Source organism: Ruditapes philippinarum, unplaced genomic scaffold (genome assembly GCF_026571515.1).
Source record: "Ruditapes philippinarum isolate M1 unplaced genomic scaffold, ASM2657151v2 ctg17667_1_1_1_1, whole genome shotgun sequence".
Taxonomy (NCBI): domain Eukaryota; kingdom Metazoa; phylum Mollusca; class Bivalvia; order Venerida; family Veneridae; genus Ruditapes; species Ruditapes philippinarum.
This window is the reverse complement of record NW_026857937.1, coordinates 1-18180: the sequence shown is the minus strand read 5'-3', so window position 1 is coordinate 18180 and position 18180 is coordinate 1. Positions and strand designations below refer to the sequence as shown.

General features: G+C 30.1%; 1 protein-coding gene across 1 annotated transcript; it reads right to left on the bottom strand.

The window, feature by feature from the left end:
- Nucleotides 1-11020: 11020 nt before the first annotated feature.
- LOC132751556 (CD109 antigen-like) lies at nt 11021-18083 on the bottom strand. The gene is made up of 12 exons (XM_060741732.1): nt 18006-18083; nt 16886-17042; nt 16366-16446; nt 15694-15865; nt 15188-15399; nt 14410-14571; nt 13991-14053; nt 13302-13411; nt 13025-13171; nt 12589-12694; nt 11786-11883; nt 11021-11567 (listed from the first exon to the last, which is right to left on the bottom strand). The coding sequence occupies exons 1-9, from the start codon at nt 18071-18073 to the stop codon at nt 13090-13092; spliced, it is 1107 nt and encodes a 368-aa protein (XP_060597715.1). The 5' UTR covers nt 18074-18083; the 3' UTR covers nt 11021-11567; nt 11786-11883; nt 12589-12694; nt 13025-13089.
- Nucleotides 18084-18180: the final 97 nt, after the last annotated feature.

Below are 18180 nucleotides of genomic sequence, written 5' to 3'. Positions count from 1 at the left end.
ATAAATGCACTATTTCAAAAATAAATATTATTATCGTAGCTGCGTATCTTATTTTCGCGAAAATAGCTCATCCATCTATACCGCATATCAATACATTAAAAAAAACAGAAATATCTTTCTACAGGCATTCATATATAAAGATTAATTAAAAAGGCCGAAATCGACACAACCACACGAGAGTACTGTTACGATGATTGTCTACTGCACTGCACCGACATTTGCAAACAGATTTACAAAATAATAATAATAATAATAATAATAATAATAATAATAATAATAATAATAATAATAATAATAATAATAATAATAAATAATAAATGAAATTTAAATATTCTATGAATATAACAATATTGACAATCTCAGCAATATTTTGTACTAAAATTGAATAAATACTTCATGTGTTGAGCGAATTAAAAAGCCCGCAATATTACCCGTTAAACAATTGTGCGTCAATAAATTAGACAAAATAACCCAATAAATCTTAAATATTGCATTTTTGATCATCTGTGAATATATTTCGTATGCTTCTTTTTTACTTTGATATTAAACTTATGATGTTACCCATATGATAAATTTTAAGTTCCTTCCTTTTCATATATAAAAATGTAAATTTACCGCGGATTTCGTGAAGTTAATTGTTTAATTGTCGTTGCGGCAAGATAGGCTTATCTATAAGATATAAAATAGATAATGTATTTGTATTAAACAAATATTTATCTTCAAAATAAACTTTAAATTTCCAAAATCGGATTACAAATGGAAAAGCTATATGGTATTTTGTAAAGTAGGTATCCGTTGCGAACGAGCATTTACATTTATCGCCCGATGTACCTTTATCGGTACGCGCATTTGCATAACTTGGAGTGTCTGATTCCTGTAATATAAATCCCTTCTAGTATTTGCTGTATAAACGAAGAGACTTGCAAATAGCACAAGAAATGTAGGTCACTAAATCCTTGTGTATTAATAAAGGTCCTGGATCCCTTGGTTTCCTGTCATAAAACTCTTTCGGTCTGCATTGAGGCATTTTGCCGACATAATACAATATTTACTCGGGGTTATGCAGACGCTTTCAGTAGATTACTCTTGATCAGTTAGGAGGCTGATTCAAGCGTCTGCATAATACTGATTTTATTATTATATTTTTTTTATTATTTTTTTGGAATGATGCTTAATTCTCATTTTAAAAGAGACATTTTCCGAAATTAATTCTGAATTAAATCAAGTTAAAAATGAATTTTCAATAGATACCGTGATTTTTAATTATTCACAATTGATTCTTAACTTTGTCGATATTAAATATACGAAATGTAATAACAGTGAGTTTATCTGTGTTTATTCATTGATGTATCAAAGACATTGACTTTTTAACAAATAAAGTAAGATAACATAACACTACCAAACGAAGATAATATTTAGTTTTCAACAACACATTCTGGAAATGTAAGTCTGTACAATAATGATTTATAAAGAAAAGTGAATGTTTAAAATTGATTTTACAAACGTTGCATTGATATTTTCACGTCTGGTTAACAACAGAAGAACCATCTGTTTGTTTGTTTTAAAGATATACGTTAAATCTCTCTGAAGCCAATCCCGAGTTAGTGCATGTAGCCGAAATTTAGTGTCAACAAAAGTACAATATTGTTTATTCTATATAAGTGTGTAAAGTCTCCAGCCAATATTAAAAATCATACTAAAAGTTATGTTTGTTCTTAATTTCTGTAAGCTATTTCATATGGCATATTTTAAAGCGTGTAACAACTGTGCCTGATCCCATGTTTTTATTCGTAAATGCACGTACGTTGTCTTTTCCGTTTATACTTATATTATAATTTAGTGTGCAGTTATTATGTAATAATGTTTGTTTAGCTGGATAAATGTGTGTCGGTGTTTCCGAAAACTTTTTTGGTTTGCCTTCAACGTTGTCTCACTTCATATGATTATACGATCATCAAAAATTATAACAATACAGTTTAGATATTTAAACATACCATAGAATGCCCATGACGGTCTATCCCCTTCCGTTCATAAGCAATTTCGTGTAACACCTAGTCATTCGAAATCTTTATAAGGAAAAGACGGAGACTCTGGTTTCGTTTCAATATTTAATTTTGGCTATTTTATCTAGCCGTCATTTTAATTTGAAGAGTAAATTTCCTTCATGAAAAAAAAACAACGATTCTGATTCAAATATAAATAGTAATTTCATTTGGTTTCTGGGACTGTTAATATACCTTAGGCTTACCACAGTCTGAGCGAGTACTTGATTAATCCAATCATAATGTAGACAATATTGTATTTTTAAATGGTATAAATCTATATATTATGAAATATTTTAATAAAATTTATCAACAGTAGAATTATTTTGGTTCCATTATAATATGATTTATTCCCGAAAAGGTTGTAACATAAAATGTCTCTGTTATTTAATACACATGAATAATGTACGTAAACAGAATAAAATGTTTCCGAACATTTTTTTTTTTTTGCTATTTGAAGTAGGGTTTTTCCCGTTTAGCAATGATTTTGTGCATGCGCCATTCGCTAAAGGCAATAAATTACCATATTTATTTCATAAAAGCCTTTTTGAAATTCAAACAATAATTTTTGTATCAGTTATGTAGCTTTATACACTTTAAGTGTGCACAAAATTAGAAACATTTTGTCCTAGTAAATTGGTTTCATATTTTTACTATCAGATAGCGATGTACTTAAAAAGCGATCTATGAATATACGTAAGTGGTGGAACAATGAAACTATATATATTAAAGGTATATTCTTACAAAATGAAACACACTTTGCTTAGTGTTTAAATATGCACCATATTCGCTATATTTATTAATTGAACATATATGCATATTATATTTTTGGACGATCAGAAAAACTGAATGTTTGCGTGTAAATGCTTATACATGCTTACACGGCAATTTTTCCTATAAAAATCAGACCATTGAAAACATTTCATAGTTTAACAGTTTTAAAAGTACGAATTACATAATCATAGAGTATACAGTAGATTATATTGATTCTCTAAATATGAATAACCTAATATATCGTTGCTTTGTGATTGAGATACTTTCACTGTGACCTTTACTTAAAACTAAGGCTCTCCTTGTCAAAACGTTTTTCAAACGTCAGCTAAAATACTAAAGGCTAAATTAAATGATATATTTTATTTTATGATATTTGCCCCATGAGAATAGTTTAAAGAGCAAATAACCCACACTAGATATGTATAATCGGAATATATCTCTATATAGGTTTTATTCTGCTCTACATATTTAGAAACCTAATACAATGTCTGATCTGTTACGCTTGATATCTTGATATTGTTCAACTTTGAAGAATTATGCACAGTGCTTTGATAACATTCCAAGAATGCAAGTAAGAAATGTTGACTTATATCATAACAAACTGCAGGGGCTCGGCTTATCCACGATCGTACGGTTACAGAAATCGTATCGAACGATTTTGATCTACGTTTAAGCTAAAATCGTAAGATTCTCGTCGGCGTGCGAAATTTACGTCTATGCATTAAGACGTACTTTCGAATACAGAAAACTAAATCTTCAGGCATACCAGTAGTTGTGTTTTTTATTGCAAAATTGTTACATATTAATGTATTTTTTATAAATAAGATGCTGACTTGTCATTTTTTATCCGGTTGTTTTTTTTTTGTTTTTTTTTATATCATTTGTTGATTTTTGTTGAATGTGTCAAATATTAAAATGTAATTGAATTCTAAACGAGCAGAATAACAGATGTGATTTTAGTGTCTACTCCATCAAAACCAGTAATGATGCTTTACGTGGCTATCATTCAATCTGATAGGACATTACTGATTTTAAGATTATTTTGCATTTACATTTATGCAACGAAGGATTGATCCTAATTCATGTTTGTGTTCTTTTTCTCTGATGTGTCAATTGTACAACTGGTTATTACATAGCAACATTTTTAGAAAAGAATTATGATTATAATTATGAGAATTTAGTTTATATCTTCATCAAGTTGTACATGTATTTAAATGTGGTATGAGTATTTATAATATGCCTATATTATTCATTATCATAATTTGATTTCAGATTAACATCATTATATTGTCATTGTACCGTCCACGAACAGGCTCAATGAAAGCGAGCAAACAACATTGTCGATGATGACGTTTTGGGCCTTACAGTTTACTAATCATGTACATGTTAAAACGTTACCAGGTTCAATGTAAGAGATCGTGGCGTTCTAGTGTATTGTTTTACAATTTACATAATTATACATATAAAAAATTGAAAACAACGACACTTTTATATACGTTTAAAGGTCATTCTATTTCAAAACATGCTGCAATTAAATAAAAAATTTAGCCCGGAGGAAGGTAGTCTAGTACTGGTGTAACTCTCCAGGAACGATGGTTAGGAAACTACCCGCCTATATGACTGAAATACTGTTGAAAAAGGCGTAAAATGAAGCAAACAAACAAACAAACAAACAAATAAAAAATTGTAATTTGGAAATGTTTTCTTTCCATTTTTTTAATTCAATGTTTACAGTTATATATCGTATTCTAAAAACAGTAACTAATAAATTACTTTCTCGATATATTTATAATGTACTGGGGACTTCCTGTGATTTCTAATGACTTATGCCGTGTCCATGTATGTTGAGTTATGCTATGACTATAAAAGCTACGTTTCTTAACACGCGTGACGGTTTCAAATAAATGACAATATGTGGATTGAATGTTTTCTGATATGTCATATCAACACGTCTTTCTTCGTGTTAAGAATCCCGGGAACATGTAAAACCGGGGAAATTTAGAAAATTGAAAGCGAATAACATTTTTGGATTTCATATTTAATTAATAATTGATATAAAATTTCAGGTCAAAATAATTTGTTATTATTGCAGATATATTATTGCAGTTTAAGCGTTACTAATAAAACGCCTGTTTTCCTTTTACAGTTATTGTATGAAATTTCAACATTAATGATGATAAAATAAAATTGTCAGTCAAAATTATGTTAGAGATAAATGCAATGGTCATGCACTAGTGGTTCTTAATTATATTTAATCTCTGTAACTGCCAATCATTTTCTTAAAACAAAACTGGCTTTTTTTAAATGTTCCAAATTCGTTAAAAAATAAAAAAGGTGACATTGGAAGATAATATAATTTCATAAAACTTCAATCATTTATTTGTATATATTCCTGTGACAAGTGGTTTGAAATTCACGTCCTTAATGACTCAGCCACGTACGCCCCATCTATCTGTTTAAGAGTAAACATAATGAATAAATATACATATTGCGAATTCACTTATATTCGTGGGCATGAAATTTCGTGGTTTTATCAAAACGGGCATTTTCGTGGGTTCTTAAATTCGTGGATTTTCATTTTCGTGTAAAACAATACAGTAACCTAATGCAAATTAATCTTAAACTTAATCGCCGAACATTTTTACTTACAGCATGAACATATCTTTCCGTGTCACACAGCGCTTGTCAATAAATTTAATACGTGCCTCTGGGCATAACTCTAATATATAACAGTTACTGCCGATAATTGATTGCAATTAACACATTTATGTGACATAATATGCACCTCCATTGCACACACTGCCCCTGTGATTCGCCGATGTAAAACATCGCATAATTTATACGACACCTGATACGTTTTAACCAGCCAGTTTTAAAGGTTTACAACCCGAATCCCAGTATTCAAACTTCTTTTAAAAGAGTATTTAATGTTTATGATAATTAATTATCTTTCATAAGAGTTTCAAATTATTTTTTGAAGTTATATAATTCAACCTTTTCTTTTCCTTAACAGTTTTTAAAATATCTAACATCTCTTAATTGAAGAGGTGTACAATTTTAGTAACGTAGCCTACGCAACTGTTTCATTTATATATGGTATAGTAAATTTCTATTCGTGAAAGGTGAAATATCCAAGCTTTGGCTAATTACATAATATATAAGGAAGTATGAATTGGTTGTTCAAATATTCTCAGTAGAAATTTATGTGTTTTCATGTTTGTATAACTAATATCACGCCGCAGCCGATTTATGACATCTTTTTCTCTGCCATACAAAAACACATCCGGTCAAGTATGTGTACAGTTTTGTAATAGTTCTGGATCACTGTAAATAATTCTTAATTGTATTTCTGCTTCAGCCCATGCTAGAGGAATTGAAAAATGTTTCACCTATCCATATTTCTCATGCGATTGCAACAAGTACATTTAAAATAGAAATTTCTTGTTTTAAAGTTTGGTACGTTATTTAATGTTGAATTCTGCTCGGGCGTGACTGATAGTATATATTTATTATTACTGTCCAGTCAAACTGAGCCTGCATTTTTAAGTCTGCGTGTTATTGCGACTTTAAAGGCATTAAATATACTGCTTGCTGCTTGCTAATACCAAAGGCATATCATTAAAGCCAAGCACCCTTTGTCAATTATTTGATGCATTTGTTGGCTCCGTGTTAAATTATGCGAGCGAGATATGGTGTTTTAGCAAAAGCAAAGAAATTGAGAGAATTCATTTAAAATTCTGTAAGTTAATACTCTATGTTAAACAAAGTACTAGCAATATGGCTATTTATGGAGAACTATGCAGATACCCGCTGTTCATTAACAGATATGTAAGGATTGTATAATACTGGCTAAAAATTGTAAATAGTGAAAATATTATAGTTAAAAAGATGTATGAAATAATTTTAAACAATTGTCAAAGAGGCAAGGTAAATTGGGTATCTAAAGTAAAATCTTTGTTAGAAAATAATGTATTTTTATATGTATGGAACAATCCTGATATTATTGATATTAAAACGTTTCCTTTGTTATTCAAACAAAGACTAACGGACCAATTTGTTCAGGCATGGACTGCCACATTGTCTGTTAGTCCGAATTTATGTACTTATAAATTATTTAAAAACTGTTTTGAATTTGAATATTATTTAGATATAATTCCGCTTAAACTTCGTATTCCATTGACTAAGTTAAGGCTGTTTTCTCACCAACTACGAATCGAAACAGGTCGCTATGGTAATAATAGAACTGAACGAAACCAAAGACATTGTACGATTTGTAACAGTGGTGACCTAGAAGATGAATATCATTTCAGCATATAATCATTCATGTTTTTTTTGTATTTGACATGTGTAATATGTATATAAGTTAATTGTGTATTATGTAACAAGAAACATAACTTGTTTACGTTACTTAATAAAGAATCTTGAATCTTAATGCATGCAGCTCTATATCTAATGAAATATACTATACGAAAAATTGTAAACAATAAAACTGTGTTGTCTTATTTTTCCTAAAAGATTCGTAATTAAGAATGTCTTTGTAAATATATTACACGAATATTGTACGTAGATAGAATAAATGCTCAAAACTAGATATTACGCTTGTCTGTCAAGTATGTTTGGTGATGTTCTCATGTATGCCACACTCGCTTTTACTAAAAATACTAATTAATTTCTCTTTCATCCTAGAATTGTGTATACATTTTAATAATATTATAAACAATACTTTTTCTATCCACAGGAAACGAATATATTGCTTTTACAGTTTAAAAGTTTACTTGTGACCATTTTTATTATTTTAGCAACGTAAGAGCTTTTGTCTAATAAGCATAAAATTGAGATTTTAATATTAGAAGTTCATTCCTCACGAATTTAAAATTCTTTTTAATAATTTTTAACAACAATTACCTCAAAAACCTGAGAGAGATAATTGTGTTTTAACTCAACTTATTTCTTATCCGGATTAATGTCCCTTGGCGAAATCTGATTCTCAAACAACGTTATTAAATGCGTTTCTTGGTCAATTAATTGTCTGCGTAAAGTTATTCTAAAATCAAATTAGCGGGACCCTATATACTATTATGCTTACATTATAATGTATAAAGTATAACGGTTTTATAATTCCTAAATTTTGAAATATTTTTTTTACTGGATAAATATTTATAGTCAATATCATAAATTTTTATAATTAATTGAACACAAGACGACACTATGTATAAAACAACATGACATGAAGTAGAGTGTTTGGCAGCACCCTGAAATAGATACCTTCTCTATTCCAGAAAATAAAAAATGTTTCTAAATGTTTGCATTCTACACGGAGATCGGGAAATCTCTATTTCGCAAGAACTATTTTCTAAGTTAAAATGATGATATCTTCTGGGGGTATGCAAGTCAACCACAATGAGTGTGTCGATATTGCGGGAAGAATAATCGTATTTGTGAAAACATACTAAAATATTTTTAAGGTATTATCGGTTTTTGTTCAAGATACAGTATATGTCCTTGACACAAGATACATTTTTTCAATGTGTGGATACCTTTAATTTAGCATCCAAATCCTAGAAATACAAATGACCTTGATATATTCCCAGTTGTTATTAATTTAAATTATGTGGTACATGAATACAAACGTTAAGCTGCATTAACATTTTACAGAGAACCGTCAATACTCTTGCTAAACTAAATGTATGTAAATCGCAACCGTAAAGACATCCACTTGTTTTACCGATTGCTTTTTGCAGCTTTTATTTATTCCCTTAAGTTATCAAATTAATAATTTATATTTAGCACAGTCTTAGTTACCAAATTATGAATCTCAAATCAAAAATACAAGTAAGTCGTATGATTATAATTTTATTAGATATATCGAACACACATACATGAAAAATGTTAACTGAACTATTGTCTCGCCAGTTCTTTTCACGAATTTAAATCGCTTAAAGGAATCATCATATTATACACACAACTTTGCAGACTGATTCCTGATATCATTTTGAACACTTGCTATAACACCTTTCCAATTACGTTTCTTTTTTCTTTTCTTTTTTTGAAGTAAATATATATATAACAATCAAGTAAGATTATTGTGTTAAAAAAAGTATAAAATACAACATGTTTAGCGTTATTCAGATTTGAGTTTAAAATAATTCTAGATTAAGTACATGAATTCTGTGCATTTAAAACAATAGATATATTTGAACGTTCAGTTAATATCAGAAAAAAATATAATTGAACATAGGCAACTGTGTGTTTGAAATAAATGAATGAACGTTTAAAAAATGTTTTCTGTCGTTTAACTTTGCTTTGAAGGGTGGGCGGACCATTTGAAATAATAAAAATACATAAATAATGATTGACTGTATTAATTTTATAAATAGTTAACTCCTTTGCAATTGCTAATACAATTGTATTTTTGATATGATATGATGTAACCTCAGTATATTCCTAGTTTAATATTCACTGTGGATTTAAGATGAATACATCCATTCTTAGTGCAATTAATATAAAATGTGCATAATATGAAACAAATACAAATGTTAAAGTATAATGATTTTTGGGAAAATAATGCGTATGGTCTAAGTATTCCTATTGACTGGTTTTGCAAACATAACGTGTTATGATAATAAAAATGATAGTAGTTAGTATTGATACATACGACATATATAATACATTGATATTGTTTCATTTTTATACCCCCACAAACGAAGTTTAGGGGGGTATATAGGAGTCAGCTTGTCGGTCGGTTGGTCGATCGGTCGGTCCGTCGGTCGGTCCACATCATGGTTTCCGGACGATAACTAGAGTTTGGAATGAGGTATTGTAATCAAACTTGGTATATAGCAACCTTATGTGAAAACTCCGGTTGGTATTGCATTTGGACCCCCTGGGGTCAAGGTCAAAGTCACCGTTACTAAAAATAGAAAAATGGTTTCCGGACAATAACTAGAGTTAGGAATGAGATATTGTTATCAAACTTGGTGTATAGCAAGCTTATATGAAGACCTGGGTTGGTATTGCATTTGGACCCCCTGGGGTCAAGGTCAAAGTCACCGTTACTAAAAATAGAAAAATGGTTTCCGGACAATAACTAGAGTTAGGAATGAGATATTGTTATCAAACTTGGCGTATAGAAAGCTTATATGAAGACCTGGGTTGGTATTGCATTTGGACCCCCTGGGGTCAAGGTCAAAGTCACCGTTACTAAAAATAGAAAAATGGTTTCCGGACAATAACTAGAGTTAGGAATGAGATATTGTTATCAAACTTGGTGTATAGCAAGCTTACATTAAGACCTGGCTTGTATTGCATTTGGACCCCCTGGGGTCAAGTCACCGTTACTAAAAATAGAAAAATGGTTTCCGGACAATAACCTAGAGTTAGGAATGAGATATTGTTATCAAACTTGGTGTATAGCAAGCTTATATGAAGACCTGGGTTGGTATTGCATTTGGACCCCCTGGGGTCAAGGTCACCGTTATTAATGTTTTACGGACAATAACTAAAGTTAGGAATGAGATATTGTTATCAAACTTGGTGTATAGCAAGCTTATATAATGACCTGGGTTGGTATTGCATTTGGACCCCCTGGGTCAAGGTCACTGTTACTAAAAATAGAAAAATCTCCGGACAATAACTAGAGTTAGGAATGAAATATTGTTATCAAACTTGGGGTATAGCAAGCTGATATGAAGACCTTGGTTGGTATTGCATTTGGGCCCAATGGGGTCAAGGTCACTGTTACTAAAAATTGAAAAATGGTTTTCTGACAATAACTTGAGTTAGGAATGAGATATTGTAATCAAATTTGGTGTATAGCAAGCTTATATGAAGACCTTGGTTGGTATTGCATTTGGACCCCCTAGGGTCAAGGTCACTGTTACAGTGTTACTAAAAATAGAAAAATGGTTTCCGGATAATAACTAGAGTTAGAAATGAGATCTTGTATTCAAACTTTGTGAAAAGCAAGCTTATTTAGAGACCCCAGTAGGGATTACAATTAATTGAAATATTTCTTTGTACACAGTTGATAGTTTGTGTTCAAATTTTTCTTCAGACTACTTATTTTTCAAAAAGTCAAAGTTGCTGGTGGGGGTATTAATCACCTTCAGTGATAGGTCTAGTTTCATTTATATTCAATTTCATGTTAAATCATTCTTAAATCGATATACATAAATCTTTACCTTTTTAAAGGGAAAAAACAAAACATATATTGGCCTAAAACTTTAAATGTTAACTTCTTATACAAAATGTATGCGTTTAATTTCATTTACTCGGAACTTTTATTAAAATATGTAATTAATTGGCATCTGCTTCTATATATTCCGTAGTGTTAATATTAGTTTGATATATATCGTCTATATTAATATATAATTAACAACAATTTCCTCACTCATTAGAATTGCAGCATTAATGTAAACGAGAATTTAATTGTTATTGATTTATTTATATAAATGTGAAATTTTAAAGACCTTCTGTAAAAATGTTAGGACAAAAAGAGACCTTAAATGAATACAGAAGACAGAACAAAGGTTATGGATGGCTTAGGAAATAAATGTCAATTATTCAAACGAACGTTTATGTTGAACTTCTGAGAAACAAATGTCATATATAATTGATTCAAATTACCTTTAGATTGTAAGAGAATTACACACAATTTATATACACTGATTAAATATTATACGGCACAGTTAGGTCATTTACATTTGAAAATGTAATGTATGTAGTTCTGTCGGCTTAACGGCCTACTTCGGTCTGAAAAAAAAATGTTTAAACATTTGTAAGGTACAAGTTATTTTATTTAATTATTGTATTGGTTAATCAAAATATCATAATGTACCTACCAGACTAACATTAATCAAACTTTTAATTAACATTTATATCAATGCATAAATTAAAGATTTATATTGATATGTAAACAAGCAAGCTGTGATTCAATTGTAGAACAGTTTATCAGAAAAGATGTAACTTACCGGTTCTTGTATCAAACAGAATCCACACAAAGGACAAATGTTACAAATGTTGGGTTCCTTCAGCAATCCAAACTCATATCTAGTTATTGCTTGATGGACTTAACAATTAAAAAATGAAATTATATTGGCAGTCTCATATCTAAAGTACAAGTAACATGGATAATGTGCAAGATACATGAAATATCAATTTCATGGTAATAAGAACTCGGCAAAATGTTCCAACAGAGTTTAAATGAAAGTATTGTATTATCCCTAGATTAGCATTGGGTTACGGTATTTTCTTCAGGTTGATATTTTGACTGTGAATAACAAACGTTCTATGTTCAACTGTAGAAATATAAGAGCAAAGATCAAGACAAGAACAAAACCCCACACAGCGAGAGCTTCAAGCATGAAACTGATCTAGAAGACAGACTCGGCACAAAACGAGGTAAGAAGTGACAGTATATCAATAAAGGAATATACAGTATTTAAAATATTGATAGAAACAAATGAAATGTATCATTTATCGGTTTTTATAAGATATTGCTTGGGAAAAAATATAAAGTTCTATGTGATTAAGTATGAACATATTTTGTTTTTCTTCAACTTTTTATTATCTGCATAAACAATTAATTTTAATATAGAATCAAAAAGTATCTCAGAGCACTTTCAACCAACATTTCTCTAACTTTCTTACGTGGTTTGCTGTTATGTCTGATACTTAATCTTGTCAATGTTCTTACTTAATGTTTTAAAAAAAATATCAATCATAGACCAACCCACTTTCAGAGCTCTGTAATCATTATCGATATTTCAATTACCTGGATCATAGTAGTCGTATGCTTTCACATGACAGGCTTGACTCTTGACAACTGGGTCAACACGGTCCATTTTCACATCAACGCAAATGTCTTTACCTGAATAAACCTGTATTGTAGGTATTAAATATTGTGATTAAAATGCTTGAATTTCGCATTCATAGTTTTGTCAACGCAAACATGACACTTTCATCATTTAATCATTTATTATCTAGTATCAGGCCAGATAATGCCTCGAGGTTGCTACATAGAGCTGCAGGTTAACATTCTTGACTAATAAATCACTGGTCACATGCACCGTTCTGTGGATAGGAAATGAGTTTATAAGTGCCCAATGCTTGCGGTATGTTTGCGGTATGTCGTCATAGGAAACGGCCAACTCTTTTCAAAACTGGTATTTAAACGGAAAAATAAATACAAAGAAAATAATCATACGTACACCATTGAAATATAGGGCAATATTTCGTCCATTTGTTTCATGTTTCATGATTAAATTCTGACTGTTCAAAAACCTTCATCAGGCTGAAATCCTGTTGGCATCTCCACCTCCATGAGTAACATGCCACTTTTGTCACTTCCAGTCCATCTAAATATATTATAGTCTGAATATGTAGAATAATGACATCAAAATCTCTCTAAATACGTAGATTGCATTCTTTGTTACTTTCAACAATAAATGCAGTGAAATAATTTTATTTATAGATTGATTCACTTACCCTAGGCAGGATTCAATTGTGACAGTATTTATCGACTCTTTTGTCACTGTTGCTTTTACATTGATGTCATCATCGTCTTCATGGCCAGCCACATAATATGATGTACTTATCTAACCAATGATATACAACATGTTTTATTAACATAACAACGTCATACTGGTTTAGCTTTTCATTTTTTATCTTTAATTTATTTATTCTATTTTACATTTTGGATTGGGTTGTACGTCACACCACTATGGTGCGACATTCAAGCTTAACTGGCAAACCACAGGTGCGACTTCACGTGTTATCCCAAACCGATTAAATACACTATATTAATGCCACAAGTACAGAAAAATTGACAGCATTTTTCCCAGATAAAGAGTATGTTTCTTGAAGCCAATCGTATCTTATAAATGCACAACTATGCTTCTCTTACGTCTGACAAGAGTATCTTTAAAGATAACGATAAAATAAAATGTTTTGTATTGTCAAAAGATTTGACAGCATATTTTTCTATTAAAGTGTTGTTCAGCATAAATAAAGTTCTTCAACAGTCTGTAGGAATAAAAGTTATTTCAATAAATATAGCATATCAGCAACACAGGTTTTGCTTGTTGAAAGAGAATGATAAACATAGAAAATAAACTCTTTATTCATATACCAAAATCGGATAACCCATTAACATTTTATTAATAAAATCAATTTACATCGATAACTGCTGAACCTGACCCTGTTACTTGAAGTGTGAATGTTTCAACATCAGAAGGTACCTGTAATAAAAGATAGATATTTAAATAATTCAATCAAATATTACCTTACGTAATAAATTCGGAAAATTAGATAATTCTTTAACTTTGCCAAAAAGTCTTGCCTCTGTTATTGTAAATTGGGTAATTAGCTTGCCCATGATTCGTTAACCTGTATTTTCTTTATCTGGTTTAGCAACTATGGCAATCATTTATTTTTTTAATATTACAAATAAAACAATAAATGTTACTTACTAAATAATCAAAATGAACAGTTTTCTTTAACTTGAAAACTTATACACATGTATATATGTTGGAATTCATAGTGAGTAAATTGGTTTGTTGTATTTGATATAATACACAAGTTTCCTTAAAAATACCTCGAATCTGTGTACGAAATCGAATGTCGAAGAATTTGTAGAATACACGTGGTTGAAAATTCCATCATCAGACAATTCGAATGTTACTCCATAATCCGGGCCTGGTGTAGTCTCTACATTAGTTGCATATTCGGCAAGCGCTTGTATCGATATAACTGTGTCCTGTAAAATGGGTATTAATTAGGACCACATGTTAACTGTTTCATTTGTGCCTAACAATTAATTTGTTTTTGCTTTGATATACATGCAATGCTTGATTTTTTTTGGCTTTTAAGCTTTTGCTATCTATATTCGTTTTGTGTATTGTTTATACTTTACAATAATAAGTTCAAAATGCAATATTTCAGCCCGTTCTATCAGTAGTTGTTAAGAATTTTAACTAAATAGTATTTTCAACATTTTTTTATTCCATTATATCGTGTAAAAGCCACCTTAATTAAGTAAATGTATAAATATAAAACATAACTAGTATTTATTTTAAATATGTTTGTTGAAACCAAAAGCAAAATGCAAATACATGTATAAGTGTAGGTCATTGTGAGTTCAGAAATTGAAAACTGACTGTCCTATAATGTATACATATATATCAAACTTTTACCAAAATATTCATTTTCTTTTGGTGTCAATTAAATACATCTGTTACTTATTATATAACATTTACGTATGATATCACGTTTAAGAATTGCTTTCAGTCCACATTATCTCCAGATGATAAATAACAATAGTCAAGGTGTATTCTATTAAGTGTGAACTATATTTGCATTGACATTGCCATTACCTGAGTAGATCGTTCACCACCAGTCGGGTTACGTTGTGACACAAGCCATTTTACAATAGGGAAAGCCTCTGCGTAGTACCCAAGTTTCATGTAAGTTAGAAGACCATAGGACGATGCTTCTACATCCATTGATGGTGCTCTATTTCTCAATGCACGATCACCTACTTCCCTTTTGTTAACTCTATGGTTAGCCTTCCAGTAGGTTTTGTCATCTATAATTTAAAATGAAGAAAAATACAATAAGGTTCAAAAGTTTAAAACATACAATCATAAATGAAATTGATTATCTTATAAAGATCAATTGTGAAACTCAAAACGGAAAACTATGAAAATATAAGAAGATGATAAAGAAATATTCATGAGAAAATCTATATCTCATAAAAAAAGATTTTATATATTCAATAATGAAAAAAAATAGATTACTAATTGGTACTAAAACAGGACGGCAACTTTATATATCACGAGTACGAGTATTCATATCTTATTTTGAAAATGTAAATTAGAACCATCATAAACGGCGGCTGTCTTTAGCTTCTTGTAACATGTGGATCTCGAAGCGTTATTGGCACTTGCTAGAGCGTAGCAAATGATCGCTAGTGAGTATGAATCTTTGACATAGTTAAGCTTTGCTTCTAAGTAGGTCGATGCCTTTCTTATTGCCATTGTGACATCTGTACCCTATTTTAAGACAAATTTTGAGAGATTAGCAACCTGTCTTTTCTTTGTAAAGTACTATTTTATGTGTTTATAAGTTCTAGCAGTTGATATTTATCTCTCGTCTATATTTAACTGTAATTTATAATAATTATCATGTTTTAATCAAATGTGTTAAAATCGTTATCCACAATTGATTTGTATAAAGGTTATTAATGATTCGTACACAAAGGCCACTATTCATCTCTCTTGGCATAGAAGAAAGTCATTATACAAAGAGGTTCCTCTCTTTTAATACTATTTTTATATTATATACCAAACTTTAATACAGCATTGATTAAAGGCGTTTATTGAAAATGAATGCTATTGCATAAAAAATAAACGCAGTATTTATTTCAACAGTAAGTCATGTGTTTGACAGGCTCAAAAACTGCCTATATGTTAACTGGAATAATTTACTTGCAATATTGATATTATGATTATGTGAAAATCGTTACGCTATATCGTCATGCAGTAATGCTTACCAGAGAAGTTGAAACATTTCTGTTTTCTAATAATGAAATTAGAATAAATGCTGACATCCTTGTCCCGGAAGATGACCCACCCTAATACAAAATGTATAACTGTTTGAATATGTATTGTTTTTAATTTTGGCAAAAACGTTCCAAGTATAGACAATTTGACATTTGGGTAGCTTTTTAAAAACATTTATCAATAATTTCTTATAAACAAATGTTTATATTTAGAAACAATTGAAATGTATCATAAAATTTCATAAATATTATTCCTTTTTTAAAAGATAATGAAAAATCATGAATAGATTAAAAATCATTGTTGCAAATATTTTATAGCGGCACGAAAACTTTTTCAAGGGATAGGATCGAATGCTACTAATGCCAGGCAAATTTTTACCTTCAATGAGGAACGACTGTTGTTTCTAGACTTGACATGAAGATGACCCTTACAGGTATGTAAAGTGAACATTAACCTATTGAAATATTTTTCGTTTTAACGTTTTAATAAATCTAAAAGATATACATGCACCTGCATTTGATAGTGAATTACTCTTCCTGGTTCTTGAAAAGATCCGTCACTATTTTGGTATCTCAGTAACCAAACTATAGCTTTAACCATAACGGAATCGTCAATTTGAATGAGATCTTTTGCTTGACCGAAACACTTGAGAACGAACGCCGTCAACCTTGTGTGCAGAAGGAAGTAAAAAATTAGCCTGGTGATTTTTTTAAAGTTCTGTTGATGTTACAGTATAAATAATAACACTTAAACTTGTCATCTTGTGTATCAAAAGTATGTTTCGAACACGAATGATCACAATCAAATGATTAGTTTTGTGGTGGTTGGTTTACCATGTCGAATTTGATTTATTATTTATCTACACAAAATGCCACAATAATGCTGAATGCAGAAATTTCAGAAATTGCGAAAGAACGAAAAAATAAAATCTAAAATAATATACATGAAAAGTGTCATGCGTAACATCTGTCATGTCTTCATTTTCGCGTAAAATACTAATCATGCATAAACGACGAAAAGGCAAACATGCTAAAATTCGAAGTACGCTGCACATGACATATAAAATGTATAAACAGGAGACATTGATAAAATATCCTAATTTTGTTTTCCTCTCGATCTCGAAAAAAGGTGCACACATATTCTTATTTTTTTCAAAAACAATTATGTTGAAGTTTCATAATAATTAACTAATGTTGCCTAAGGAAATGCAACTTTGCTTTATTTGCATTTTGCATTGTAGAATCAGTTCAATAAAAACAAATGCTTTCTTAAGCTTTCGAGGTTTTGTCTTCCTAAGAATAAAAATGACATTTATAAAGTACAAATTACGAAACGACCATTTAGCTATATACCAAACGGAAAAAGACGTTTATGCGTCAATAAAAACTTTATCAAATGATAACATGATATTTCAATTAAAACGTTGCTGCATGCAAAACACAATAAACAAAACAATATACATAGAATATGGATCTACACATGCGGTTCAAAAATTCTCATAATTAATAATAATGATTGTTTTATTTTATTTTTTTAGTATTATTAAGCAATATGCACTGTGGCATTTTCTCGGTGACAAAATTTTTTTTTCGTTAATCAGCAAATATAAAGTTGCCTGAAATCTATATACCAGCTGCTCCCAGAAGAATCACTTTTTCCGAATGCACTAAACGAACCGTCATTGCGTTTATATGACATTTCTCGTTGAAGTCCTAGACCAAAATAAAAAAATACGTTTAATCAAATAAGTAGTTAGATTTGAGGTAACAAGAACACCGCATAGGTGGGACAATATTGCAAAGAAC

Coding starts and splice junctions, on each gene's coding strand:
- LOC132751556 (XM_060741732.1), bottom strand. CDS start 18,073: ATGTCATATAAACGCAATGACGGTTCGTTTAGTGCATTCGGAAAAAGT. Junction 15,400..15,693: donor GACAGCCGCCGTTTATGATG/GTTCTAATTTAC, acceptor TTTAAATTATAG/ATGACAAAACCTACTGGAAG. Junction 14,572..15,187: donor GTGGTGAACGATCTACTCAG/GTAATGGCAATG, acceptor CCCATTTTACAG/GACACAGTTATATCGATACA.